The sequence below is a fragment of the Pipistrellus kuhlii genome, unplaced genomic scaffold (assembly GCF_014108245.1).
Source record: "Pipistrellus kuhlii isolate mPipKuh1 unplaced genomic scaffold, mPipKuh1.p scaffold_m20_p_71, whole genome shotgun sequence".
NCBI lineage: Eukaryota > Metazoa > Chordata > Mammalia > Chiroptera > Vespertilionidae > Pipistrellus > Pipistrellus kuhlii.
Window position 1 is genome coordinate 835,638 of NW_023425575.1, and position 24,160 is coordinate 859,797.

The following is a 24,160-nucleotide window of genomic DNA, read 5'->3' on the forward strand; positions in this document are numbered from 1 at the left end:
TCTCCTTTCAACTCCAGCTTCTCCCTGCAGAGACATTCTCAGGCCAGACACTTCTCACTCCCCGATGCCCACAAGCACCATTGTCATTGGGTGCATTTTAATAAGGGAACCTATCTTATATAATAGAAACATTTAAATTGACCATACCTCCGCTACACCCACCAGCCAATCAGAGCAAGTGTGCAAATGAATCCAGCTAAGAAGTTAATGGCCATGGAGCTGGAGAGAGCAGTAGGCTTGGGTTGCCCCTGGCGATTGCAGAAACAAAGCTTCCCGCCCACCCTGGACAGCCCTGGCCTCCCATCTAGGCTACAAATTTTCAGTTATAGAAGATCAATAAATCCCAAATGCTTGCTTTCTGCCAGCCCTGGCCTCAGCTCAAGCAGGCGCTGAAAAATGAAAAGAAGGACAGGCTGGGAAATTGGGTCACCAGGGAGTGATCAGGCCAGGATGGGAGGGCATTGTGGGTGATCAGGCTTGTGGGGCCGGGGCCTTTGGGGATATGCAGACCAATGGGGGGGGGGGCAGTTGGGGGCAAGCAGGTCATCAGTGGGGGTCAGTTGGAGGTGATCAGGACAGCAGGGGGCAGTTTGGAGTTGAGCAGCTGGGGCATATAGGGGTAAGCAGGTAGCACAGGGGCAGTTGGGGTTGATCAGGCAGGCATGCAGGCAGGTGGGTGGCTGGAACCAGCAGTCCCAGATTGTGAGAGTATTGTCCAACTGCCAGTTTAGAACCGATCCCTTAAACGAGCAGGAGGACATCCTTCGATGGTTCCAGATTGGAGAGGGTGCAGGCCAGACTGGTTCTCAGGGACAGCTTTGTCTCAAATCTAACAGGTTCCTGTGACCTTTGAGGACATTGCCCTGAACTTCTCCAAGGAGGAAAGGAGCCTCCTTAGTGAAGGTCAGAGACAGCTCTACCTAAATGTGATGCTGGAGAACTTTGAACTTGTATAGATCCTCCCTTCCACCACCTGGTGGGCGGAGTACGATGTAACCTGCATCTTTGCAGGAACATCCCGGAGACATTAAACCACCAATCAGCTTACATTATGATTCATTAACAGTAGCAAAATTACAGTTATGAAGTAGCAATGAACATAATTTCATGGTGGGGGTAACCACAAGAGGAACTATATTAAAGTGTCACGGCATGAAAGGGAGAGTTAGAGACATGAATGAAGATAGCACCAGCCAGAAGGGATCAGTGGTTCCCCATGGAGCTATGATCCAGGAGTTCACAGTTCCATTCCCAATCAGAGCACATACCTGTGCAGCACCAGGGTAAATCCCCTAGTATGGGGAATGCAGGAGGCAGCTGATCAGTGATTCTCATTATTGATGTTTCTCTCTCCCTCTCCTGGTACCCCAGCTTCTGCCTGCGGAGACTTTCCAAGGCCAGGCACTTCTCACTCCCCAGTTGCCCACAACCACCATGTTTATTCAGGAAATAGGTGTTGATGTTGAAAATCGATGTTTTAAGTGCTCTGAATGTGGGAAATATTTTGCATTTCGTTCTCACCTTCATTCTCATCAAAGAATTCATACAGGAGAAAAGCCTTATAAATGCAGTGAATGTGGAAAATCTTTTTACACTAAGGGCAGCCTTCGTAGACATCAGATAGTTCTCAGTGCAGAACAGCCTTTTCAATGTAGTGAATGTGGCAAAACTTATACACAAAGCAGTGGTCTCCAATATCATCAGAGAGTTCACAGTGGAGAAAAGCCTTATCAATGTAGTAAGTGTGAGAAAGCTTTTACCAGTAGCAGTCACCTTCGTAGGCTTCAGAGAACTCACACAGGAGAAAAGCCTTATAAGTGCAGTGAACGTGGGAAATCTTTTACCAGTAGCACTGGGCTTCGTTTTCATAAGATGGTTCACACTGGAGAGAAGCCTTATCAATGCAGTCAATGTGGCGAAACTTTTACACAAGAGAAAAGCCTTATCAATGTAGAGAATGTGGAGAATGTTTAACAACTAATTCTAACTTTCAGAAACATCAGAGAATTCACACTGGATAAAAGCCTTTTAAATGGTGTAAATGTGGGAGATATTTTACAAGTAGCAGTGGTCTTCGATATCACAAGAGAGTTCACATTGGAGAAAGTTGTTAAGAGTGCAAGTAATCGACAAAACTGGTTTTGCTCAGTGGACAGAGCCTCACCCACACAGGAGGAGAGCAACATCATGCTTCGTAACTGTATTCATCTGCTGAAGCCTGGCTGCTTTAATGTACTGTTTGTCCATCAGCACTTCAATACATGCTGATACTAGGGTTAAACCTAGCTCTTGACTGACTAATCACCTCTTGAATAAGGGCATTATGCCAAATTACTTTTTGTGCTTTCATGATATGAACTATAGCAGCTTGGAGATACATTTTCCGGTCCTCATCTAAAGCACTTCTAGTTTGTTCCATTTCCTGTGGTGTGTCTTTCTGCACTGATGTAGTAATTTTAAATTTTACTGCTGAAGTTCATATTTAATGAAAATTAAGATTCTGCAACAATATCTTCCTTTTCTGAATCATGGTTAATCATTTTCACATCAGGTAATGATTTGATTGTTTTTGTCAGTTCCTTTTCATTCGTCTGTGTGCTTTTTTATTTTAATATATTTTTTATCGATTTTTTACTGAGAGGAAGGGAGAGAGAGCTAGAAATGCCGATGAGAGAGAAACATCGACCAGCTGCCTCTTGCACACCCCCCACCGGGGATGTGCCTGCAACCAATGTACACGCCCTTGACCGGAATCGAACCCAGGACCTTTCAGTCCACAGACTGACGCTCTACCTCTGAGCCAAACTGGTTTCAACCTGTGTACTGTCTTGACGCTCTTCATAGCTGACAGTTTCACTGTTGTTGAAGGCTAAAAGAACTTCCATTTGGTATGTTGTAACTATGGCTACATATGGTTTGCCCAAATATTTCATTTTTACTTCACCTGTGCAGAGGCATGTAAGTAAAATAATTCAAACATCTGTACACTGTTTTCCAATTCCTGGGGAATCGCAAATGTAGTTGAAGGAGCCTGGATAAGAGGACATGCACCAGCCTGTGGAACATATATTTGAAAACTAATTCCCAAATCTATTACTGTGTCTTGATTTTTGATAAAATTGTTGAACTTATTGTTGAGATCAGCACTGACACTCATATTTGTATACATCCGATACAGCTTGCTGGTAAACTCAACCACATACTTGCTTTAATTTATTGGTCATGGCTTCTTCAGAATCCATAGACATAGATAACCCGTGAATTAAACATTTCGCCAGCATTCTTGCGTAGAAGTATTGAAAAACATCCTTATCATCAATTTATACAAAAACAGTAATGAAGCTGGTGAGTTTGTCTTCCACTTCATTGCTCAGTCCTCCCCTTTGCTAATTTCTTTAGTAAGTTGTCACAGTACTTAGCAAGCAATTCAGGAGCTTTGCAAACAGACTTGGGTTCTCTGTAATTTACAACTGATGTAAGAGCCTTATCCAAAGCACTCATGAAGTGCTGACCACCATTCAAAACAGTGTTGATAAGTTGAACAAATTTACCATGTACTTCCAAAACTGACTCCACAAATAGTGTTGGCATATTTTCCTGAGTAAGATTACTGGTCGCTCTAAGGCCCTCATCATGGACATGATTTTGCAGCTCCTGTATCATATGAGGTAAACCAGTGGACACAGCACGAAGTAAGACATACATATTTGCCATGTCATTTTTTTTTCTCTTGTCGAATGATATTATGACATTCTGCATGTAAGAACTGTAAGTGTCTGCTACCATTCTTTGCTGATCATTTTGCTGCCTCTTGCACCCCCCCCACCGGGGATGTGCCTTAATCATTAATCATTTAGTATATGACCTTGGGCACAAGTATTTTCGACATTGAATTTCTTCATCTTTTAATCTACCTAGAACCTTTTTCATATATTGTGAGCAGTTTGATTCTTGTAATTAATTTGAAGCTTCTTTTTTGTAATACTCCCCTGTTTCAGTCAGAAAGGGGGATTCAAAGATTTCCTGATTAAACTTTAAGGGGAATTTTTTCTTATACTGTTCAACATGAACAAAGGAGTTAATAACCCCATGGATTACTTTCCGGTTTGGGTCTTCTCCACCACGATCATTTTTGATTTCTTGGAGCAGCATTTGGATAAGTTTGTCTGAAGCGGTTCAACCAATAATTTCTTTCACATATCCAATGCTAGCTCTCCTATTTCCATAAGCGGTTCATTCATATCTACACCACCATAGCCATACTGAAGGTCAGCTTCTGCCAATTTATTTATTTTTTAATAAACTGGGTGTTGAGATATCTATACAAGCAGTCCATATAGTCTGCACCCTTGCTATATTCCTCCCAATGCCTATGATACATAACAAGTACTTGCTTTTCAGATTCCAGAACTCTCTTGTGCAAATGCCATACGTGATTTTCCAAAAAAATCTTGGTTTTTGTGTAAAGTCTTTCTCCAAGGGGTTCAGGATAGGCCACACACAAGGCATAGATATTTGAGAAGCAATCATTCCATATTGCTCTTTTGACGTATTCCAACATGACAATAGCTTTGATTGTCGTTAAAAGTTTGTTCCATGTTTCATCAAAATCTACTACTATTGGTTTCAAAGACATTGTGCAAGTTTAGTGTTGAAATCTGCCACCACGAGGAAACGAGAGGCCCGGGCCGTACAGGGAGCAATGAATTGTTTTTAATGAAGTTATATAGCATTTGCTTTTGAGACAGAATCATTGCATTATATGGCTACGGTATAGTATTTACGCCAACAGGTCACATTCCCGACTTACAGGTTCAAATCCAGTGTGCAGGAGGTAGCTAGTCAGCTATTCTCTCTCTTCATTGGTGCTTTTATCTCTCTCGGAAGTTATTAATATATTTTAAAAATCAAGAAACTATTCCTTGTAAATACAAAGAACCTGATTTTAACTTTTGTCGCTTTTCCACCAGTGTGTAGGATATTCACATGATCCACATCATAGAGTAACAATTGCCAACTGGTAGTCCACAGACCACTGGTTTTCCGTGATATTCAAAAGGCTGGAGATCGCTATATTAGATAATATTTTATTTGGTCAATCATTCTTTATTTAAAAACTAGTGGCCCACATTTTCCACCAGACTGTTGCCGCCATCATGGACACGAGTGGCATGCAGCCTATCAAGCTAGCCAGTGTTACCAAGGTGCTAGGCAGGACCAGCTCCCAGGGACAGTGCACACAGGTCCGCGTGGAATTCATGGACGACATGAGCTGCTCCATCATCCGAAACATGAAAGGCCCTGTGCACGAGGGCAACATGCTCACTCTATTGGAGTCCGAGCGAGAGGCTCAGAAGCTGTGCTGAACTTGTGTCTTGGGTCCTGGCTGGCAGGGTGAACACAGAGCCCATGGGGAAGATGTTCCACTGTTAATAAAATGTTTGTGTAAATTCGGAAACAAACAAAAACTAGTGGCCCAGTGCACAAATTTGTTTTCGTTTTAAGGAAATTAATTGTAAGAAATATTTTCTTTTTTTTTTCTTTTTTAATATATTTTATTGATTTTGTACAGAGAGGAAGGGAGAGAGATAGAGAGTTAGAAACATCGATGAGAGAGAGTCATCGATCAGTTGCCTCTTGCACACCCCCTACTGGGGATATGCCCGCAACCAAGGTACATGCCCTTGACTGGAATCGAACCCGGGTCCCTTCAGTCCCCAAGCCGACGCTCTATCCATTGAGCTAAACCAGTCCCGGCGAATTGTAAGAAATATTTTCATATCGCTGTTAGCCCTTTATAATAGAAGTGTCGGAGATGAAAGGAAATTAGTAATGTGTACATTTAAATTATATATAAATTGATTAACAAACAATAGCATGTTATCACAGCAAAGGATATGTAGAGAACAAAAACATGATATTGACAAAATCTGGTTTGGCTAGTGGATAGAGCATCGGCCTGCAGACTGAAAGATCCCAAGTTTGATTCAGGTCAGGGGCATGTACCTTGGTTTCGGGCACATCCCCAGTGGGGGGTGTGTAGGAGGCAGCTGATCAATGTTTCTCTCTTATCGATGTTTCCAACTCTATCCCTCTCCCTCTCTGTAAAAATCAATAATGTATATAATTTTTTAAACATGATATAAAGACTATATCGATTAAAAAAATGATAAATTGATTAAACTTATTCTATCACAGGCCAGTGTCAGATAGGGATAAATCAATTTCTGGAATCAAAAACCTCTCTACTGCATATCCAATTAATATACTTCAGATTTGATTATGTTAGGTCACAACCTTTCAGTAATAAACATAATATCCTTACAAAGACCCCGTTTACTGTAAGACTTTTTTTTTTTTTTTAAATATATTTTATTGATTTTTTTTACAGAGAGGAAGGGAGAGAGATAGAGAGCTAGAAACGTCAATGAGAGAGAAACATCCACCGGGGATGTGCCCGCAACCAATGTACATGCCCTGACCGGAATCGAAACTGGTACCTTTCAGTCCGCAGACCGACGCTCTACCACTGAGCCAAACCGGTTTCGGCTACTGTTAAGACTCTTAATAGCATGATGATTGCACCTACTTTCAATTCTAATTTGTAACACAGTATTGCCGAAGGAGTAATCCTTTTGGAAGGAATCAATGGGGAAGCTTTCTTTTCATCATCATCCATTGAATCTAATATTTTTGTCGATGGCCCTGTTGTCTCTGAGTCTTAATGCAATATTCGTTTGCCAGCCTTTTCACAAGGTGGGAAAAGAATAGGATACGTAATTGCATGTAATGTAGGATACAGGATACTGATTTGTTTCATTTTACTGGCGTTGGGATTATTGGGATCTCATTTACAATGAATGAGCAAGACGAGTTTCTTCGTATTCATTTCTGAATATGATGGCAACTATGGTTACATAGGCATAATTATTGATATATCTACTCGGATCACTGTTATTATTATCAAATTTAATTGTCATTCTTCCATGTAACGCCGTTGCTTTCTTTCAGCTTCAGAATGTCAACAAAACCAAATTTACCATTGACAATGACAGACTGAAACACATGCGTGCAATTGGCACCAGAGAAAGCTTTATATGTATCACTCGGGCGAATCAGCTTAGCCTTTTATACATATAGAATAAATGTGTGTAATTGACCTGGTGTCTGATGTAGCTCAACTTTTTCCAGCTCGTGAAGCATCCCAAGTTCTCTTTCAGGTAATTGTCAACAATACATCGGTAAACAAGAAGCATATTATTAATGTAGATAACACAGGGAGAACAAAAGGGTAAGATATTTTTTTTAAACTACATTTTATTGATTTTTTTACAGAGAGGAAGGGAGAGATAGAGAGTTAGAAACATCAATGAGAGGGAAACATTGATCAGCTGCCCCCTGAACAGCCCCCACTGGGATGTGCCCACAACCAAGTTACATGTCCTTAACTGGAATTGAACCTGGGACCTTTCAGTTTGCAGTCTGAAGCTTTATCCACTGAGCCAAACTTGTTTCTGCTCAAAGGGTAAATTATTTAACTGCAACAGTGTTTGACTATATTCTGTGCAGTGGAGAAACCTGAAGTCATTTTCAGGATCCACCAATTCTTTCTTCTTTTCAGTCAACTTTCTAAGCTTTCTAAATCTATGTTTTCTGTCTAATGAAAATAGCATTCTACCTAGTGTGCTATCTACCTACTCCAGGACTTCTGTGAGGATCAAATGAGATGCAGCACAGAAAAATGCTTCGCAGACATTTCGTTACAGAGTAATGTGTTTCCACCTAAGGCTAGTGGTTGTCAGGCATTGGAAGCCAGGACATCATTACCCAGATTGTTGGACACTTAGCATATTGACATATAGATAAATCTATAAATAGATATTCCATAATTTTGTTATTCTATCTCAATGTTGTATGTGGTTTATGGTGGAATTTATGGGGAATTATTTCTCAGAAGTTCATTTGTTTTTGCCCCCCCCCTCCTCCCAAATAACCTCCCCTGAAGGTGCTAGAGGGCACTTAGTATTCTGGGTGTGTTCTTGAGCTATCAGCCCTTAAATCCAGTCCTAGATTCAATTGAGAAATACAGGATCCTGGACTTGGATGGGAAAAACTACATTACCCAGAAGGCCAGGCATAGAATGCCAGCAGGCTGACCCAATGGGGGCTCAGAGAAGGCGTTTCCGTTTGGTTATTTCCGTAGTGCTTGACCGGAAGCCTCCAGGAGGGAGTTTCTGTTTTCGGATTTCTGTGGCGGTCAGGTTTTCCAAATCTACGCTCCTGTGGAGGAAGTTGAGAGTGGTGTTCCCCGCCTCACAACAACGGGGAGCCTCCCGTGGTGCTCACAGCTCACAGGCCCCGCCATTCCTGCAGCGGCTTCCGCTCCCGCCGCCCCAGTCCCGCGCGGCCCACAGAGCGCGATGGCGGCGCCCGCGCTGAGGAAACGTGCTGAGGTGAGTTCCTGTCCCCCAGGCCTCACTTCCTCCTGACACAGACACCACAGCCTGAGGGGCATTTGTCACGTCCTGCAGCTCTGTCCGCGGGCAGGACCGTGAGGACGGCGGAGGGGAGGGAGGAGCGCGGTGGCTTCTGAGGACACAGCCAGTGCGGGTCGGAGAGGACAGGGGTGACCGGCCTCTGAGGTTCCACTGAGAGTGTGGCTGTGAGGGTTGGCGGGCAGATCAGAGGCTGCAGGGAGGAAGTCACAGCCTCATTGGGGCTTTCCCGGCTGTGGGGTCCCATCAGGGGCCTGGAGCCTTAGCATTAGGGCCTGGAGTCCACACTAACCGGTTGCCCTGGAGGGGTTTGAGTGGGGAGAACGTGTGTCAGGAGTACAATTACTGGTTCTCAGAAAGGCAGCTTTGGTGTCAATGGTCTCCATTCTAACAGGTTGGCGTGACCTTGGAGGACATTGCCCTGTACTTCTCCAGGGAGGAATGGAGCCTCCTTGATGAGGGTCAGAGACAGCTGTACCTGAATGTGATGCTGGAGAACTTTGAACTTGTATCCTCACTGGGTAAGACCCTCACTCTCACCAGTGATCTGGACTTGGCTTTGGGATTTCCCAGGCCCCATCTCCCAGGGTGAGCTGTGTCCTCTCATGTAGACTGTGGTTCTGCTTGATTTTCCAGTTTCCTGGGTAGTTGGTGTCCTGGGGAAGGTAGGTAGTATCCACTGCTCCCTTCTAGTCTTGAAGTTCCAATTCTCCCCGCTGGACTAAGTTCACAAGGAAGGACTTGTGTTTGGTAGTCTTACAGGAAGCCTGAGGGATTCCACCTTGATCAGTGAGGAAAGCATTTTCTATATTCCTGTTGGTCTTTTGTGCATAGTTTTAAAAGAATTATTTTTAGCCAAAACCGGTTTGCCTCAGTGGATAGAGCGTCTGCCTGTGGACTGAAAGGTCCCGGGTTCGATTCCTATCAAGGGCATGTACCTTGGTTGTGGGCACATCCCCAGTAGGGGGTGTGCAAGAGGCAGCTGATCGATGTCTCTTATCCTCCATGTTTCTAACTCTCCCTCTCGCTTCCTCTATGTGAAAAATCAATAAAATATATATATTTTAAAATGCGAAAGAAAAAAAGAATTGTTTTTATACATTTATCCTGATTAATAACTGTATTTTTTGGTTAAACATTCTTTTGATGACCATGTATATTTTACATATTACATGCTTATGACATACTGCATGTGCTTAATTGCACTTTGCAGATATTGCTCCCCCACACCTGCTTTTTACAAAGTCTATGTTTTTGCAACCTTGGGTCCGCTGTTCTAGTGCCAGCATGTTTCTAGCAAGCTCAGATGCTTGTTACTGGTGCTTAGAATAATGTATTTGTAATGAAGTTATATCGAGTTTGCTTTTAAGACAGTCATTGCATTATTAGCTTGCCCTGTGGTATTAACATACCTATATTATTCCATGGGAGCTGCAACTATTTGAGTGAATTTCTTTCTATATTGCAATGTTTGCTTTATTATGCTGATCATAACTGAATCCACAATCACTCCAAGTGATTCCTTCATATGATTTGCTAATATTTTCTTCTGTTCTTTAGATTTCCTTTCCTTTCATTTTGTTTATTGCTGTTGTGCTGAGAAGAAGCTTCTTTTCTTTATTTGTTGCAATCTGGACAGTTTGTTTTTTCTTTTTTGTCTGTTGGTTGGTGTCACATTCAGAAAATCCTGTCCAAAACAAACCTGCAAAACTTTTTCTCTAGATTGTCCTGAGGAGTTTTTAGTTTTAGGGCTGACATTCAATTCTGTCATGCAGGTTGAGTTACATATTATCAGTGTTGTCCAGTATTGTTGTGTTTAGATAGGAATATTAATTTCAGCAGCACCATTCATTGAAGAAACTATCTTTCCGTTCTTCTGTGTCTTGCAGCTTTGATAAATATTACTTGAAAGGATGTGCCTGGGTTTATTTCTGTTTTCTGTTCTGTTCTGTTGATGTTTGTGCCTGTGTTTTTATCTACTTCCCGCTATGGAACACCAGCCAGGCACTCAGCCTCCTCTACCTCTCCAGCTCCGACCTCTCCCCTCATCCGTCGTGTCTCCATACCTTAGGCTTTTACAGCTCCTCTGATTTTCCTTCTGGTTTTCTCTTTCCTTCTCATAGAATTTCCAGTCAGTCGACTTTCTTGTAGTTCTGGGTAATGTACATTTTGTAGTTTAGTTGTATTTTATTGAAATTGTTGTGTGAGGCTGCAGTTAGGTGTTTACCTATGCCGCCATCTTGGATTCTCCCCCTCTGCACTCCTTTTTTTTTTTTTTAAGCCTCACTTGTGTGTGTGTGTGTGTGTGTGTGTGTGTGTGTATATACATACCATGGTGCATTTCAGAAAGAGTGGAAAGAAGGGAGCAGTGAGAGAGTGGGGAACATGGATGTGAGAGAGACACATTGAATGCTTGCTTCTCGCACCCACTAGATGGGGCAGGGAGCTAATCTTAGCCCAGGTGTGTAACCTTGGCAAGGAAGCAAACCCTCAACCCTTTAGTGTGGAGCCCAACCCTCCAACCATTGAGCAGAAGAGGCCTGGGTTTCATTGTACTCTTGACCCCTGTAGTTGTTTTTTGTTCATGGCAAGATGCCTACTTGTTCTGACATCTTGCTGATGTCACTCCCATAGATTATTTTTTCCCATGATCTTCTGCTCTGCTTTGTAGTTCTATAACAGTGCTCCCCATACATCTATTTGTTATTTTCTTTTGGATTTATATTATCTGAATCCCATGATCGACCTACTTGGGATTCATAGGGAAGAATCATTTGTGCATCACAGAAGAAACATGACATTATGAAGGAAAAGGTGCACCCAGAGGCGTTCTTGCCTTGGTGAAGGCCTGTTGGGAAGGTTTTGAGACCAGGGCTTTGTTAAAGTAATAACTGGGAACCCATTTTGTTCAAAAGTATTTTGTTTCCAGGACCCATTCCTCACCGAAATTTGCTTCTATTGTCTTATTGTTCACACTTTTCCTGCTCCTCAGGTGTAATAATGACCATATCTACCTAGATTCCATGCCCACAGATAACTTTAATCTCTTTACACCTTGCTCCTCTAACTCTTTCACAGGTCCCTCTTTACTGCAAACCAACCTAGGTCCATGCCTGCAGAGCCTTGGCGTGCAGACGTAATATTATATTGACCTTGAACATCCTGTGCTTCAGTACAATTGCGTTGTATGGCTTTCAGCACATGCAAATTATCCTACACAGACGCAGGTCCCCAGCATGAAAGGTCCTAAAAGAAGCCATTCGTGGAGGAACAATGACTAAAGCCTTCTTGTCTTCTCTGTGTCCCACCCGAAGCTTTTGTTCCTGTTTGGTGAGATTTTCACCATTGACTGACCTTTGAGGCCAGCTAATGTATAACAGCTGATTCCTTAGAGTTCAACTCACTTGTCTTAAAAATCATTCCATGGAATCATGCCTAGTCATGACAGGGAAACAGTTTTCCAGAAATACTCTGATTTTATAAAATCAGCGTGTACTTCACCAGTGTTTCCCTTTGTTCAGGTTGCTGCTGTGGAACAGAGAATGTGGAGGTACCGATGAAACAAAAGGTTTCTGTAAGAGTGTCACAGGCCAGGAATCGCGAGTTAGCCTTGACTTCCCAGAAGAGCCACCCCTGTGGGAGCTGTGGACTAGTCTTGAGAAGGATTTTCCACTTGACTGAGCTGCAGGGAACACAACATGGACAGATACAACTGAGGTGTGGGGCATGTGCAAAACAATTTTATTTCAGTGCCAAATTTCAGCAGCATCATGTGAGAGAGAACACTTTCATTAGGGGTGTGGAGAGGATGTCATTTGCAAAGATTTACAATTTCAATGTGTCCCAGAATCATGTCACCTGTGGGGAGGTTGGGCAGGGCACATTTTGCTGGTCAGGACATCTCCACCTAAAGGCTGATGAGACCATGGACAGGCCAAATGATATTTCCAAGGGTGGTTTGATGTTTCACAGGAGAAAAGATTTTTACACCAGAAAAGAATGTGAGGAAGATCTAGGCAGCAGTAATCTTCGTCATCATCAGAGACTTCGGACTGGAGAAAAGCCTTATACATGCAGTGAATGTGGGAAATCTTTTAAGAGTAGCAGAGGCCTCCGTTATCATCACATACTTCACACTGGACAGAAGCCTTATAAATGTTATGAATGTGGGAAGTCTTTTACAAGTAGCAGTGGCCTCCAATATCATCAAAGAGTTCACACTGGAGAAAAGCCTTATAAGTGCAATGAATGTGTAAAATCTTTTATCACTCAGTCTCAACTTCATAATCATCAGAGAGTTCATACAGGGGAGAGGCCTTATAAATGCAGTGAATGTGGGAAATCTTTTACCACTAATAGTCAACTTCGTTGTCATCAGAGATTTCACACTGGAGAAAAGCCATATAAATGCAGTGAATGTGGAAAATCTTTTATCACTCAATCTCAACTTCATAATCATCAGAGAGTTCATACAGGAGAGAGGCCTTATAAATGCAGTGAATGTGGGAAATCTTTTATCACTAATAGTCACCTTCGTTGTCATCAGAGATTTCACATTGGAAAAAAGCCATATAAATGCAGTGAATGTGGGAAATCTTTTATCACTAGCAGTGACCTTCATCATCATCAGAGAGTTCATACAGGAGAAAAGCCTTATAAATGCAGTGAATGTGGAAAATGTTTTACCTCTAACAAGGTACTTCGTAGACATCAGAAACTTCACACTGGAGAAAAGTCTTATAAATGTAGTGAATGTGGAAAGTCTTTTACAAGTAGCAATAGTCTCCTGTATCATCAGAGAATGCACTCTGGAGACAGGGATTATGAGTGCAATGAATGTGGAAAATCTTTTATCACTCAGTCTCAACTTCATAATCATCACAGAGTTCATACAGGAGAAAAGCCTTTTGAGTGCAGAGACTGTGGGAAATCTTTTACATATAGTGGTGGCCTTCGTATCCATCGGAGAATTCATACAGGTGAAAAGCCTTATAAATGCAGTGAATGTGGGAAATCTTTTACCCAGAGCACTTCCCTTCATTGTCATCAGAGAGTTCATACAGGTGAAAAGCCTTATAAATGCAGTGAATGTGGGAAATGTTTTGCAAGGATCTATGAGTTCCAATATCACCAGAGAGTGCACGCTGGAGAAAAGCCTTATAAATGCAGTGAATGTGGGAAATCTTTTACAGGTAGGCCTTCTCTTCATAATCATCAGAGAGTTCATACAGGAGAAAAGCCTTACGAATGCAGTGACTGTGGGAAATCTTTTAGAAGTAGGAAGGGTTTCCAGTATCATCATAGAGTTCACACTGGAGAAAGCCATTTTGAGTGCAATTAATGTGAGATATGTCAGGCAAATTTCTAAATTTGCTCTCCACATAGAAGTCCAAATGTGAGAAATTTCTTAGATGTGCAGGAAATGTAGTTTCTTGGATAGGACCTAACATTCGTACAAGAAAATTTGTGAATCCTCATTTTTCTGAATTGTATATCATACATGTACTCACCTATATTATGTAAAGTTTTCTTAGTGTTTTTTCTGTTGTGTGTGTTTGCTTTTATGTTGGAACACTATGTAGTTATGTTGCACTTTGTAACATACATAGATGTTCTATAAGATCTATGTCACTGCATATGACAGTTGCTGAAAGTATTTCTCTTGAATCACCTATAAGGCCTCTACAGATGGCATCAATCACCATCCTCATGTGCCCAGCGAATCTATCTCTGTTGTCTAATTTGTTGAAGAAAATTAGGAATAGCTGAGCCCTTAGTTCTTTTTTTTTTTTTTTTTTAAATATATTTTATTGATTTTTTACAGAGGAAGGGAGAGGGATAGAGAGTTAGAAACATCGATGAGAAACATCCATCAGCTGCCTGCTGCACACTCCCCACTAGGCATGTGCCCGCAACCAGGGTACATGCCTTCAACCGGAATCAAACCCAGGACCCTTTAGTCCGAAGGCCGATGCTCTATCCACTAAGCCAAACCAGTTTTGGCATGAGCCCTTAGTTCTTACTTGTTTCCCTGTCATGAGTTTTCCCATAGGACTGATTACTGTTGGGCCCAGTAAGCATAAGGTTTCAGAAGAACTGCCATTTTCAGGGACACACTTTGCCTAGTGCTAATGATGAGATTATTTATTTATTTATTATTATTTTTATTGATTTTTCACAGAGAGGAAGAGAGAGGGTTAGTGTTAGAAACATCGATGATAGAGAATCATCGATCAGCTGCCTCTTGTATACCCCCCACTGGGGATGTGCCCGCAACTAATGTACATGCCCCTGACCGGAATCGAACCTTGGACCTTTCAGTTCGCAGACTGACACTCTACCACTGAGCCAAACCGGTTTCGGCTGTACAATATTTTTTATTTCAGCCGAAACCGATTTGGCTCAGTGGATAGAGCATCGGCCTGCAGACTGAAAGGTCCCGGGTTTGATTCCAGTCAAGGGCATGTACCTTGGTTGCAGGCACATCCCCGGTGGGGGGCGTGCAAGAGGCAGCTGATCGATGATTCTCTCTCATTGATGTTTCTAGCTCTCTATCCCTCTCTCTTCCTCTGTATAAAAAAATCAATAAAATATATTTTAAGAAAATTTTTTTTTATTTCAGTCAGTGTATGTTTATTTTTTAGTTGGTCTTTTTTCACATCCTCGGGGGTCTTGCTAAATTTATCAGCTTTTTCGAATTTATTAAAGAATTTTGCTTTTCTAAGTATTCTTTTGCGTTAATTTTTATTTATGAGTTTTTGGAGGTGTATCAAAGGTATATTTGTAACTCATTTCTTTTTTTGCTAGATATTCTTTTTGCTGTTAAACTTCACCTGAGGATATTTTTCCATTGATTTTTAAGGAGAGTGGAAAAGACAAGGAAAGACAGAGAGAAACATTGATGTGAGACAAACACATGGATTGGTTGCCTCCTGTATCAGCTGTGACCAGGGTCCAGGCTGGGAAGGATCTTCAACCATAGTACATTGCCTTTGACCGGAATCAAACCTAGGACCCTTGGTCTGCAGGCCATTGCTCTATCCAGAGCCAAACCTGCTAGTGCTCAGGTAGATATTCTTATCTTTGACTATATCTGCATCATTTCCATTTTAATAAATATTTGGTTATGCTATCTAATAAAAGAGTAATATGCAAATTAATCGTTATTCTGTGACAAATGGCTGTGCCCATAAACACAAGATGGCGGCGCCCAGTCCTCTCAGCCCTGCCAGAGTCCCCCACCCCCCTTCTTGGGGAGGGCTGCCGCTGAGATCCTAAAGAGTAGGTGGCCTGGCAGAATGTTGCTCAGAGGCCCTCCTGAGCCTTCATAAAAACAAAAACAAATTCACTCCCCACAGCGCAATCCCCTGCCAGGGCTGGCAACCTGGGCTGGGGTCTCAGCCTGGCAGAGGCGTGCACCCCCATAGCATGATCTGCTTCCAGCTGCGGCAGCCTGGGTTTTTAACTACTGAGTCACACGATTCAGGAAGATATGGAGTAATCTTAAAATGTTTCTTTTTAAATATATATATATATATTTTATTGATTTTTTCAAAGAGGAAAGGGAAGGGTTAGAGAGTTGGGAACATGTATGAGCGAAACAGTGATCTGCTGCCTCCCGCACACTCCCCACTGGGTATGTGTCCCCAACAAAAGTACATGCCCTTGACCAGAATCGAATCTGGGACCCTTGAGTCTGCAGGCCAATGCTCCATCCACTGAGCCAAACAAGTTAGGGTTGTCCAATATGTTAAAGAAGAAAAAAAAACACCCTATCTAATAAAGAAGAAAAATGCAGGGGATAACTAGGTTGTCAGGGGAGTGCAGGTGGGGATGATTGGTCTGGCAGGGAGTAGTTAGGGGGTGATCAGGCAGTTGGTAGCAGTAGTCCTGGATTGTGAAAGGGATGTTTGACTGCCTGTTTGTTTAGGCCTGATGCTACAAGGATTGGGCCTAAATACAATAGTAAGACATGTGAGGGGGTCCCAGATTGGAGAAGGTGCAGGTTGGGCTGAGGGACACCCCCCTCCCCCGCCCTGCCTCCCAGTGCACGAATTTCGTCCACTGAGCTAGTTTCCAATAAAGCTGGTACAAACATTTCTGTATAATTATTTATATGGATATTAGTGTTGTTTAGTTTTGTTGGATATCCCCCGAGGGCTCCTGGAGTGCGAGAGGGCACAGGACTGGCTGAGAGATCCCCCCTGAATGCATGAGTTTTGTGTACACGGCGCCTAGCTTTAAAATATTCTATAATTTTGTCATTCTATCTGACTGTTGTTCAATTGTATTTTTTGTATTTATGGTGAGACTTTTCTCAGACATGTTAAACACTTTTTTTGGTATTAGAATAGTATATATTTAATATTTTTTCCGTTACAATAAACATTAATTTGTTTTTAAAACATTTTCATTGATTTCATAGAGCAAGGAAGAGAGTGAAAGATAGGAACATGATTGTTGAGAGAACAGCTGGCATGGCTCAGTGGTTCCATGTGGACCTATGAACCAGGCAGTCCTAGTTCTATTCACAGACAGGGAGAAGGCCTGTGCCCCCGCTAGATTTACAGTGAGGGCATACCAGAAGCAGCTGATCAATGATTCTCTGTATTGATTTCTCTCTCTCTCTCCATCTCCTTTGAACTTTGCCTCCCCTGCAGAGACATTCTCTGAACAGGCCACTCCCGATACCCACAGTCACCTTGGTCAGTGGGTGCATTTTAATGAGAAATGGGACCTGTAAGAAGCCACTGACTCTGCTTTAGGGAGGCAGGTGCTGTGGGCATTCAGTTCTCATGGTGGTGTGCCCACCTGGGAATCGCCAACGGACTCACTGGCACTCCCTGACTCTCAGTTGGCTGAATGTGACATGCAGATAATTGATGACATTTACTTTGTTGCTAGGATATCATGGTTAGATTTTTGAGCATTTTCTCTTAATTTTCACAACAACTGGCCAAGAAAGAGAAAATTCCATGGAGGATTGACGGCATTTCCAGGGACACATCAGACTGAAGATAGATATAAAAACAATTTAGGGCAGACCCAGAACCCGGCAAGCTACAAGTTTCCCATTGATTTCAGAGAACAGAGGAAAATGCTCAATGCTTAGGAACTTGGTTTTACTCTGTGTGTGTGAGTGTGTGCTTAATGCTGACACTAGCATGTTTTCTCTTTTTATTTTATCCTCACCTGACTTCCCTTCTGACATTCCATACTCCATTCTAATATGGAACACATGAAAGTTCATACTGATTTCCATAATGGCTGTACCAGTTTACATTCCCACCAGCAGTGTACTAGGGTTCCCTTTTTCAACATCCTCCCCTGCCCTTGTCCTTTGTTTATGGTAGCCATTCTGACAGTGGTGGGGTGATACCTAATTGTTGATTTGATTTGCATTTCTCTGATGATCAGTGACTTTGAGCATTTTTCACATGTGTCTTGACCAGATATCTTATCCACACTGCAGCCCAGGCACAGCTGAGACTTTGGTTGGCATCAGATGCAGATACTTTAAGTATAAGTGTCTGTGACATTAACTTCGTATAATGGATTCAGTGGATGCAGGTTAGATCGAGTTAAACAAGAGTTAGACAATTGAGCAACCTCTGCAAGCTACATTTGGCCTGAAGGAGACACCTGCTAAAGGTCCTGAATGAAGATACAATGCCCGCCATTCAGGAAGAGCAGATCTTGAAGAAAGATATGCACAACCTGCAGCTAAAGGAAGCCAGCAGGTTCAGGAGAAGCAAACTTGCCCTAGAAATCATCTCCCCCTGAAGGTACTAGTGGACACAGTTTACCTGGTGTGTTCTTGGGCTTTAAGCCCCTAAATCCACTCTCATAAGGGAATCCTGACCTTGGGGCCTTGGAACTACATTACCCAGAAGGCCAAGCATGGAATGCCAGGAGCCTGGGCCAATGGGAGCTCAGAGAAGGCACTTCCGTTTGGCCGCTTCTGTAGGGCGGGACCAGAAGTCCTGAGGAGAGGTTCCGGTCTCAGATTTCTGTCTGAGGCGGTCAGGTTTCCCCTGTCACAGCGTCCCCTGGAGAAGGTGTAGGGTGGTGGTCGGCGGTGCCTCCCGTGGTGCTCACCGCTCACCCGTGGGGTTGGAGCTCGGAGTCACCGCCCGGACCCCCGCCAGGGCCGGGACAGGCCCCGCCATTCCTGCCGCGGCTTCCGCTCCCGCTGCCCCCGCCCCGCGCGGCCCACAGAGCGCGATGGCGGCGCCCGCGCTGAGGAGCTTCACTGAGGTGAGTTCCTGTCCCCCAGGCCCCCCGCCTCCTCACCCCGCACCCCAGAGCCCGGTGCGGGCCTGTCCCTCCTGCAGCTCCGTCCGCGGGGAGGACCGTGAGGAAGGCGGACGGGAGGGAGGAGCGCGGTGGCTTCTGAGGACACAGCCAGTGCGGGGCGGAGAGGACAGGGGTGACCGGCCTCTGAGGTTCCCCTTGTTGTGGGCGACCTGCGAATGACGACCCCCAGTCAGCCAGATTGGACTTTAGGAAACCCTTATTACGAACTCGAGACCGGGCTCATGTCTCAACTGACGCAGCAGCGAGCAAGGAGAGCTACGACCCACTGTAAGCATGCTACCTTTATCCCCGTCTTAGGGATGCCTGGCAGATTGTGATTGGCTAAAAGTTTTAACAAAGAAACGTCAGTTATAAGTTATAGAAAAGTTCCACTAGTACAGTAACATTTAAAGCTTATACAACACCTGGGGTGGGGGTTTATTTTCAGCTTAAGCAGTCTCTGTTTCACCTGGTTTGGTCTGATTGTCCTGCCTTGTGGCTACTGGTAACAGGACGTGCCTGCCTGGGGGGTTGAGCCTTGCAACAGAACGATTTTATGACTAAGTTATGCTACATTCTTTGTTGTGGGTCTGGTTGCTCGTTCCTTCCCTGGCCTGGTGTCCTGCCTTGACAGGGTGTTGCTAGCCATCTGGAGCTCTGCCTCCACCGGGTCTTGCCCTCCACAACAATGTGAGGATTGGCGGACAGATCAGACGTTGCAGGGAGGACGTCACAGCCTCATGGGGGCTTTCCCGGCTGTGGGGTCCCTCAGGGGCCTGGGGTGGTCCTGGACCCGCTGGGAGACAGGCTTCTCCACATGCCATGTGCCAAGTTCATGGGGGAGCCCAGCGAGACCCAGTGGCATTGGAGCAGGAAGGGGGCAGAGCTGAGGGAGTGAACCTGGTTCTGAAGATGGGAAGGGGATAAACATTACCCAGTGTGGGCACATCTGGAGGAAGTGTGAGCTGATGGTCCCCGGGACCTGGTGTGGGGACTTAAAGGGGAAGCATAAATCCAGGCTTGGTGTTGTCTTGGAGGCGTGATCTAGGACAGTGGTTGGAAAACTCAGTCATCAGAGCCAAATATGAACAGTATAAATTGAAATTACTTTTGAGAGGCAAATTTTTTAAACTTAAAAATATATAAGTAGGTACATTGTTATTACCGTGTTTCCCCGAATATAAGACATCCCCTGAAAATAAGACCTAGCGCAACTTTGGGAGAAAAAATTAATATAAGACACTCTTATTTTCAGGGAAACAGGGTAACTTATTTAGTGTAATCCTAAGCTGGCCTTTGCCTAAAAAAAAACAAGGGGCCAAAGAGCTGCATGTTGTTCAAGAGCCACAGTTTGCTAACCACTGATCTGGGAGACTGCAGTGGGATTGCTTGGCAGGAAGGTTGAGGCCCTGCAGGCATCCCGAGCTTAAATGACATTGCTCCCTCCCCTTTCCTGCCCCAATTGTTTCCACCCAACCCAGCTGCTCAGCTGAGGGAAATCCCAGTGAGTAATGGGGCTGTGATGAGAGAGCAGCCTGCACTGGCATTAGGACCTGGTGTCCACACTAAACTGGGAGCCCTGGAGTAGGTTGAGGAGAGGGAAGGTGTATAAGGAGCAGGAGTGCTGGTTCTCATAGAGGCAGCTCTGGTTTCAATTGTCTCCATTCTGACAGGTTGGCGTGACCTTTGAGGACGTGGCTCTGCACTTCTCCAGGGAGGAATGGAGCCTCCTTGATGAGGATCAGATACAGCTGTACCTGAATGTGATGCTGGAGAACTTTGAACTTGTATCCTCGCTGGGTAAGACCCTCACTGTCACCAGTGACCTGGACTTGGCTTTGGGATTTCCCAGGCCCCTTTTCCCAGGGTGTGCTGTGTCCTGCCATGTAGACTGTGGAACTGCTTGATTTTCCAGTTTCCTGGGTAGTTGGTGTCCTGGGGAGTGTGGGTCTGTTTCCACTGCTCCCTTCTATTCCTGCAGTCCCAATTTTTCCCGCTGGACTAAGTTCATAGGGAAGGACTTGTGGTTGGTAGTGTTGCAGGAAGCCCGAGTGATTCTGCCTTGTTCAGAGTGGAAAGCATTTTCTGTATTTCTGTTGGTCATGTATACCTATTTTTTGTTAAAAAAAATATATTTTTATTGATTTTGTACAGAGGGGAAGGGAGAGAGATAGAGAGTTAGAAACATCGATGAGAGAGAGTCTATGGGGATATGCCCGCAACCAGTGTACAGGCCCTTGACCGGAATTGAACCCGGGACCTTTCAGTCCCCAAGCCCACGCTGTATCTATTGAGCCAAACCGGTTTCGGCTTGTATACCTAATTTTTTAATAATTGTCTCTAAATCCTTGTTCTGGTTAGTAACTGTTTTTTGGTTAAAGATTCTTTTGACTACCTTGCATATTCTATATATTAATTTTTTATTTTTTATTTTTTTAATTAAATTATCTATATACATATTTTTTTACCTTTTTTTTAAATTAATTATCTGTGTACATATTTTAACATTGCCCCCTCCCACATATACCCTCCCTCCCCAGAGTTTTGTGTCCATTGGTTGTACTTGCATGTATACAAGTCCTTCGGTTGATCTATTATCTCCCCCAGATCTCCCTACCCTCCCTGCTGTAATTTGACAGTCTGCTTGTTGCTTTACTGTCTCTATATCTATCTTTTGGTTCATCAGTTTATAATGTTCTTTATTATCCATAAATGAGTGAGGTCATGTGGTGTTTCTCTTTCATTGACTGCCTTATTTCACTCAGTATGATGTTCTCCAATTCCATCCAGGTTGCTGCAAATGATGAGAATTCCTTCTTTTTTATGGCAGCATAGTATTCCATTGTGTAGATATACCATAGTTTTTGGATCCAATCATCTGCTGACGGGCACCTAGGCTGTTTCCAAATCCTAGCTATTGTAGAGTGTGCTGCTATGAACATAGTGGTGCATATATCCTTTCTGATTGGTGTTTCTGGTTTCTTGGGATATATTCCTAGGAGTGAGATTACTGGGTCAAATGGGAGTTTCATTTTCAGTTTTTTAATGAAACTCCATACTGTTCTCCACAGTGGTTGTATCAGTCTGCATTCCCACGAGCAGTGCACGAGGGTTCCTTTTTCTCCGCCACCTCGAAAACACTTGTCGTTTGTCTTTAGATGTTGGAGATTAAATCTTTATCAGTGATAACATTCGCAAATATGTTCTTCCATACAGTGGGCTTTCTTGTTGTTTCTATATATTAATTGTTATGACATACAGGAACACATATTGTTGCATGTGCTTAATTGTCCTTTTCAGGTATTGTTTCCCAGTGCCCATTTTTCTACAAAGTCCATTGTTTTGGCAACCCTGCGTCCAGCAGGTCTAGTGCCACCATGTTTCTAAGAAACTCAGATGGTTGTTACTAGTGCTTTGCAATAAAGTGTTTTTAATGAAATTCTATAGAGTTTGCTTTTCAGATAGTCATTGCGTTATTAGCCTGCAGTATAGTATTAACATACCTTTATTATTCCCGGGGAAAATCCAACTATTTGTGTTAATTTCTGTCTATATCTCAGTATTCTCTTTATTGTGCTGCTCAGAACTGAATCCACAGCATCTCCAAGCTATTCCGTCATGTGATTTGCATGTATTTTCTTCCATCCTCTAGATTTAATTTCCTTTCATTTGTTTATTGTAGTTGTGCTGGGGGAAAGCTGTTTTTCTTTATTTGTTGCCATCTGGACTGTTTGTCTATTTTGTCTGCTGTTTGGTGTCAGATTCAGAAAATCCTGTCTGAGCCCTAACCGGTTTGGTTCAGTGGATAGAGCCTCAACCTTGTGGACTCAAGGGTCCCAGGTTCAATTCTTGTCAAGGGCATGTACCTTGGTTGTGGGCACATCCCCAGTAGGGGGTGTATAGAAGGCGGCAGATCCATGTTTCTCAACGATGTTTCTGTCACTCCCCCTTCCTTTATATAAAAAATCAATAAAATATATTTTAAAAAATAAAAATAAAATCCTGTTCATAACAAATCTGCAAAACTTTTCTCTAGTTGTCCTGAGGAGTTTTACGTTTTACCGCTGACATTTAATGTAGATTGAGATAAATTTTATCAGTGGTATCCAGTATTCTTGTTTTACATGGGAGTTTTGATATTTAGCATCACCATTCTTTGAAGAAATTATCTTTCCTTTCTTCTGTGTCTTGCAGCTTTGTCAGAGATTACTTGAAAGTATGCGCCTGGTTTTATTTCTGTGTTTTCTGTTCTGTTGATGTATGTGCCTGTGTTTCTCCAGCAACACCCTGTTTGCTTGTTTTCTCTCTGTAATAAATTGAAGTCGGAAAGTGTGATGCCACGCGCTTTGTTTTCATTCAAGATTTCTTTTGCTGTTTGAGTTTTTTAATTTCATACATTTCAAGACTCTTTTCTTTGTAAAATACCATAGGAATTATTCTTAGGATTACATTTAATCTGTAGATTGCATTGTGTACTATGGATATTTTCTCCATATTTCTTTTTTTTTTTAAATGTTTTATTTATTTATTTATTATTTTTTACATAGAGGAAGGGAGAGGAATAGAGTCTTAGAAACATCAATCAGCTGCCTCCTGCACACACCCTACTGGGTATATGCCTGCAACCAAGGTACATGCCCTTGAGAGGAATTGAACCTGGGACCCTTGAGTCTGTAGGCCGATGCTCTATCCACTGATCCAAACCAGTTAGAGCTAAACGTATATTTTAAAAAAATATATTTTATTGATTTTTTACAGAGAGGAAGGGAGAGAGATAGAGAGCTAGAAACGTGGATGAGAGAGAAATATCTACCAGCTGCCTCTTGCACACCCCCTACTGGTGATGGGCCCGCAACCCAGGTACATGCCCTTGACTGGAATTGAACCTGGGACCTTTCAGTCCGCAGACCGACGCTCTACCACTGAGCCAAACCGGTTTCAGCGGAGCTAAACATATTTCTATTTAAAAAATTCTTTATGTTTTAAAGTATTACATATTATATTACATATATCCTCTTTTTCACACATTGCTCACAAATGAGTGAGATTCTATGATATTTGTTTTTCTCCATGCTGTTGCTAATGGTAGAGTTTGTACTTTTTTCTTTTTCTTTTTTTAATATATTTTTATTGATTTCAGAGAGGAAAGGAGAGAGAGAGAGAAAGATAGAAAGAAAAATGATGAGAGTCATTGATTGGCTTCCTCCTGCACATCTCCCACTGGGGATCGAGCCTGCAACCTGGGCATGTGCTCTTGACTGCAATCAAACCTGGGACCTTTCAGGCTGCAGGCTGACACTCTATCCACTGAACCAAACCAACTAGGGCACATTCCTTCTTTTTTACAGTAGCATAGTATTCTATTGTGT

The 24,160-nt window shown here is 43.0% G+C and overlaps 2 protein-coding genes and 1 pseudogene across 12 annotated transcripts in view; 2 read left to right on the top strand and 1 right to left on the bottom strand.

The window, feature by feature from the left end:
- LOC118710221 (zinc finger protein 345-like) overlaps positions 1–24,160 on the top strand; it is a 50,827-nt gene that overhangs the window by 15,568 nt on the left and 11,099 nt on the right. For 2 of the 11 annotated variants that reach the window (XM_045575978.1, XM_045575976.1), the window contains exons 2-4: positions 8,356–8,453; positions 8,890–9,016; positions 12,017–13,558. The exons of 1 other annotated variant lie outside the window; for it this stretch is intronic. In XM_045575978.1, coding sequence (XP_045431934.1) covers positions 8,421–8,453; positions 8,890–9,016; positions 12,017–13,558 — 1,702 coding nt within the window. In that variant the 5' untranslated portion in view covers positions 8,356–8,420. Of the gene's footprint in view, positions 1–8,355; positions 8,454–8,889; positions 9,017–12,016; positions 13,967–18,335; positions 18,753–20,464; positions 20,592–24,160 lie in introns of those variants that run through there. 8 more of the 11 variants (XM_045575979.1, XM_045575980.1, XM_045575970.1 and 5 more) reach the window with 6 other exon arrangements.
- LOC118710249 lies at positions 2,186–4,651 on the bottom strand (annotated as a pseudogene).
- Positions 5,145–5,458, top strand: LOC118710247 (40S ribosomal protein S28-like). Its single transcript, XM_036422727.2, has one exon. The coding sequence runs from the start codon at positions 5,157–5,159 to the stop codon at positions 5,364–5,366; it is 210 nt and encodes a 69-aa protein (XP_036278620.1). The 5' UTR covers positions 5,145–5,156; the 3' UTR covers positions 5,367–5,458.

Coding starts and splice junctions, on each gene's coding strand:
- LOC118710247 (XM_036422727.2), top strand. CDS start 5,157: ATGGACACGAGTGGCATGCAGCCTATCAAGCTAGCCAGTGTTACCAAG.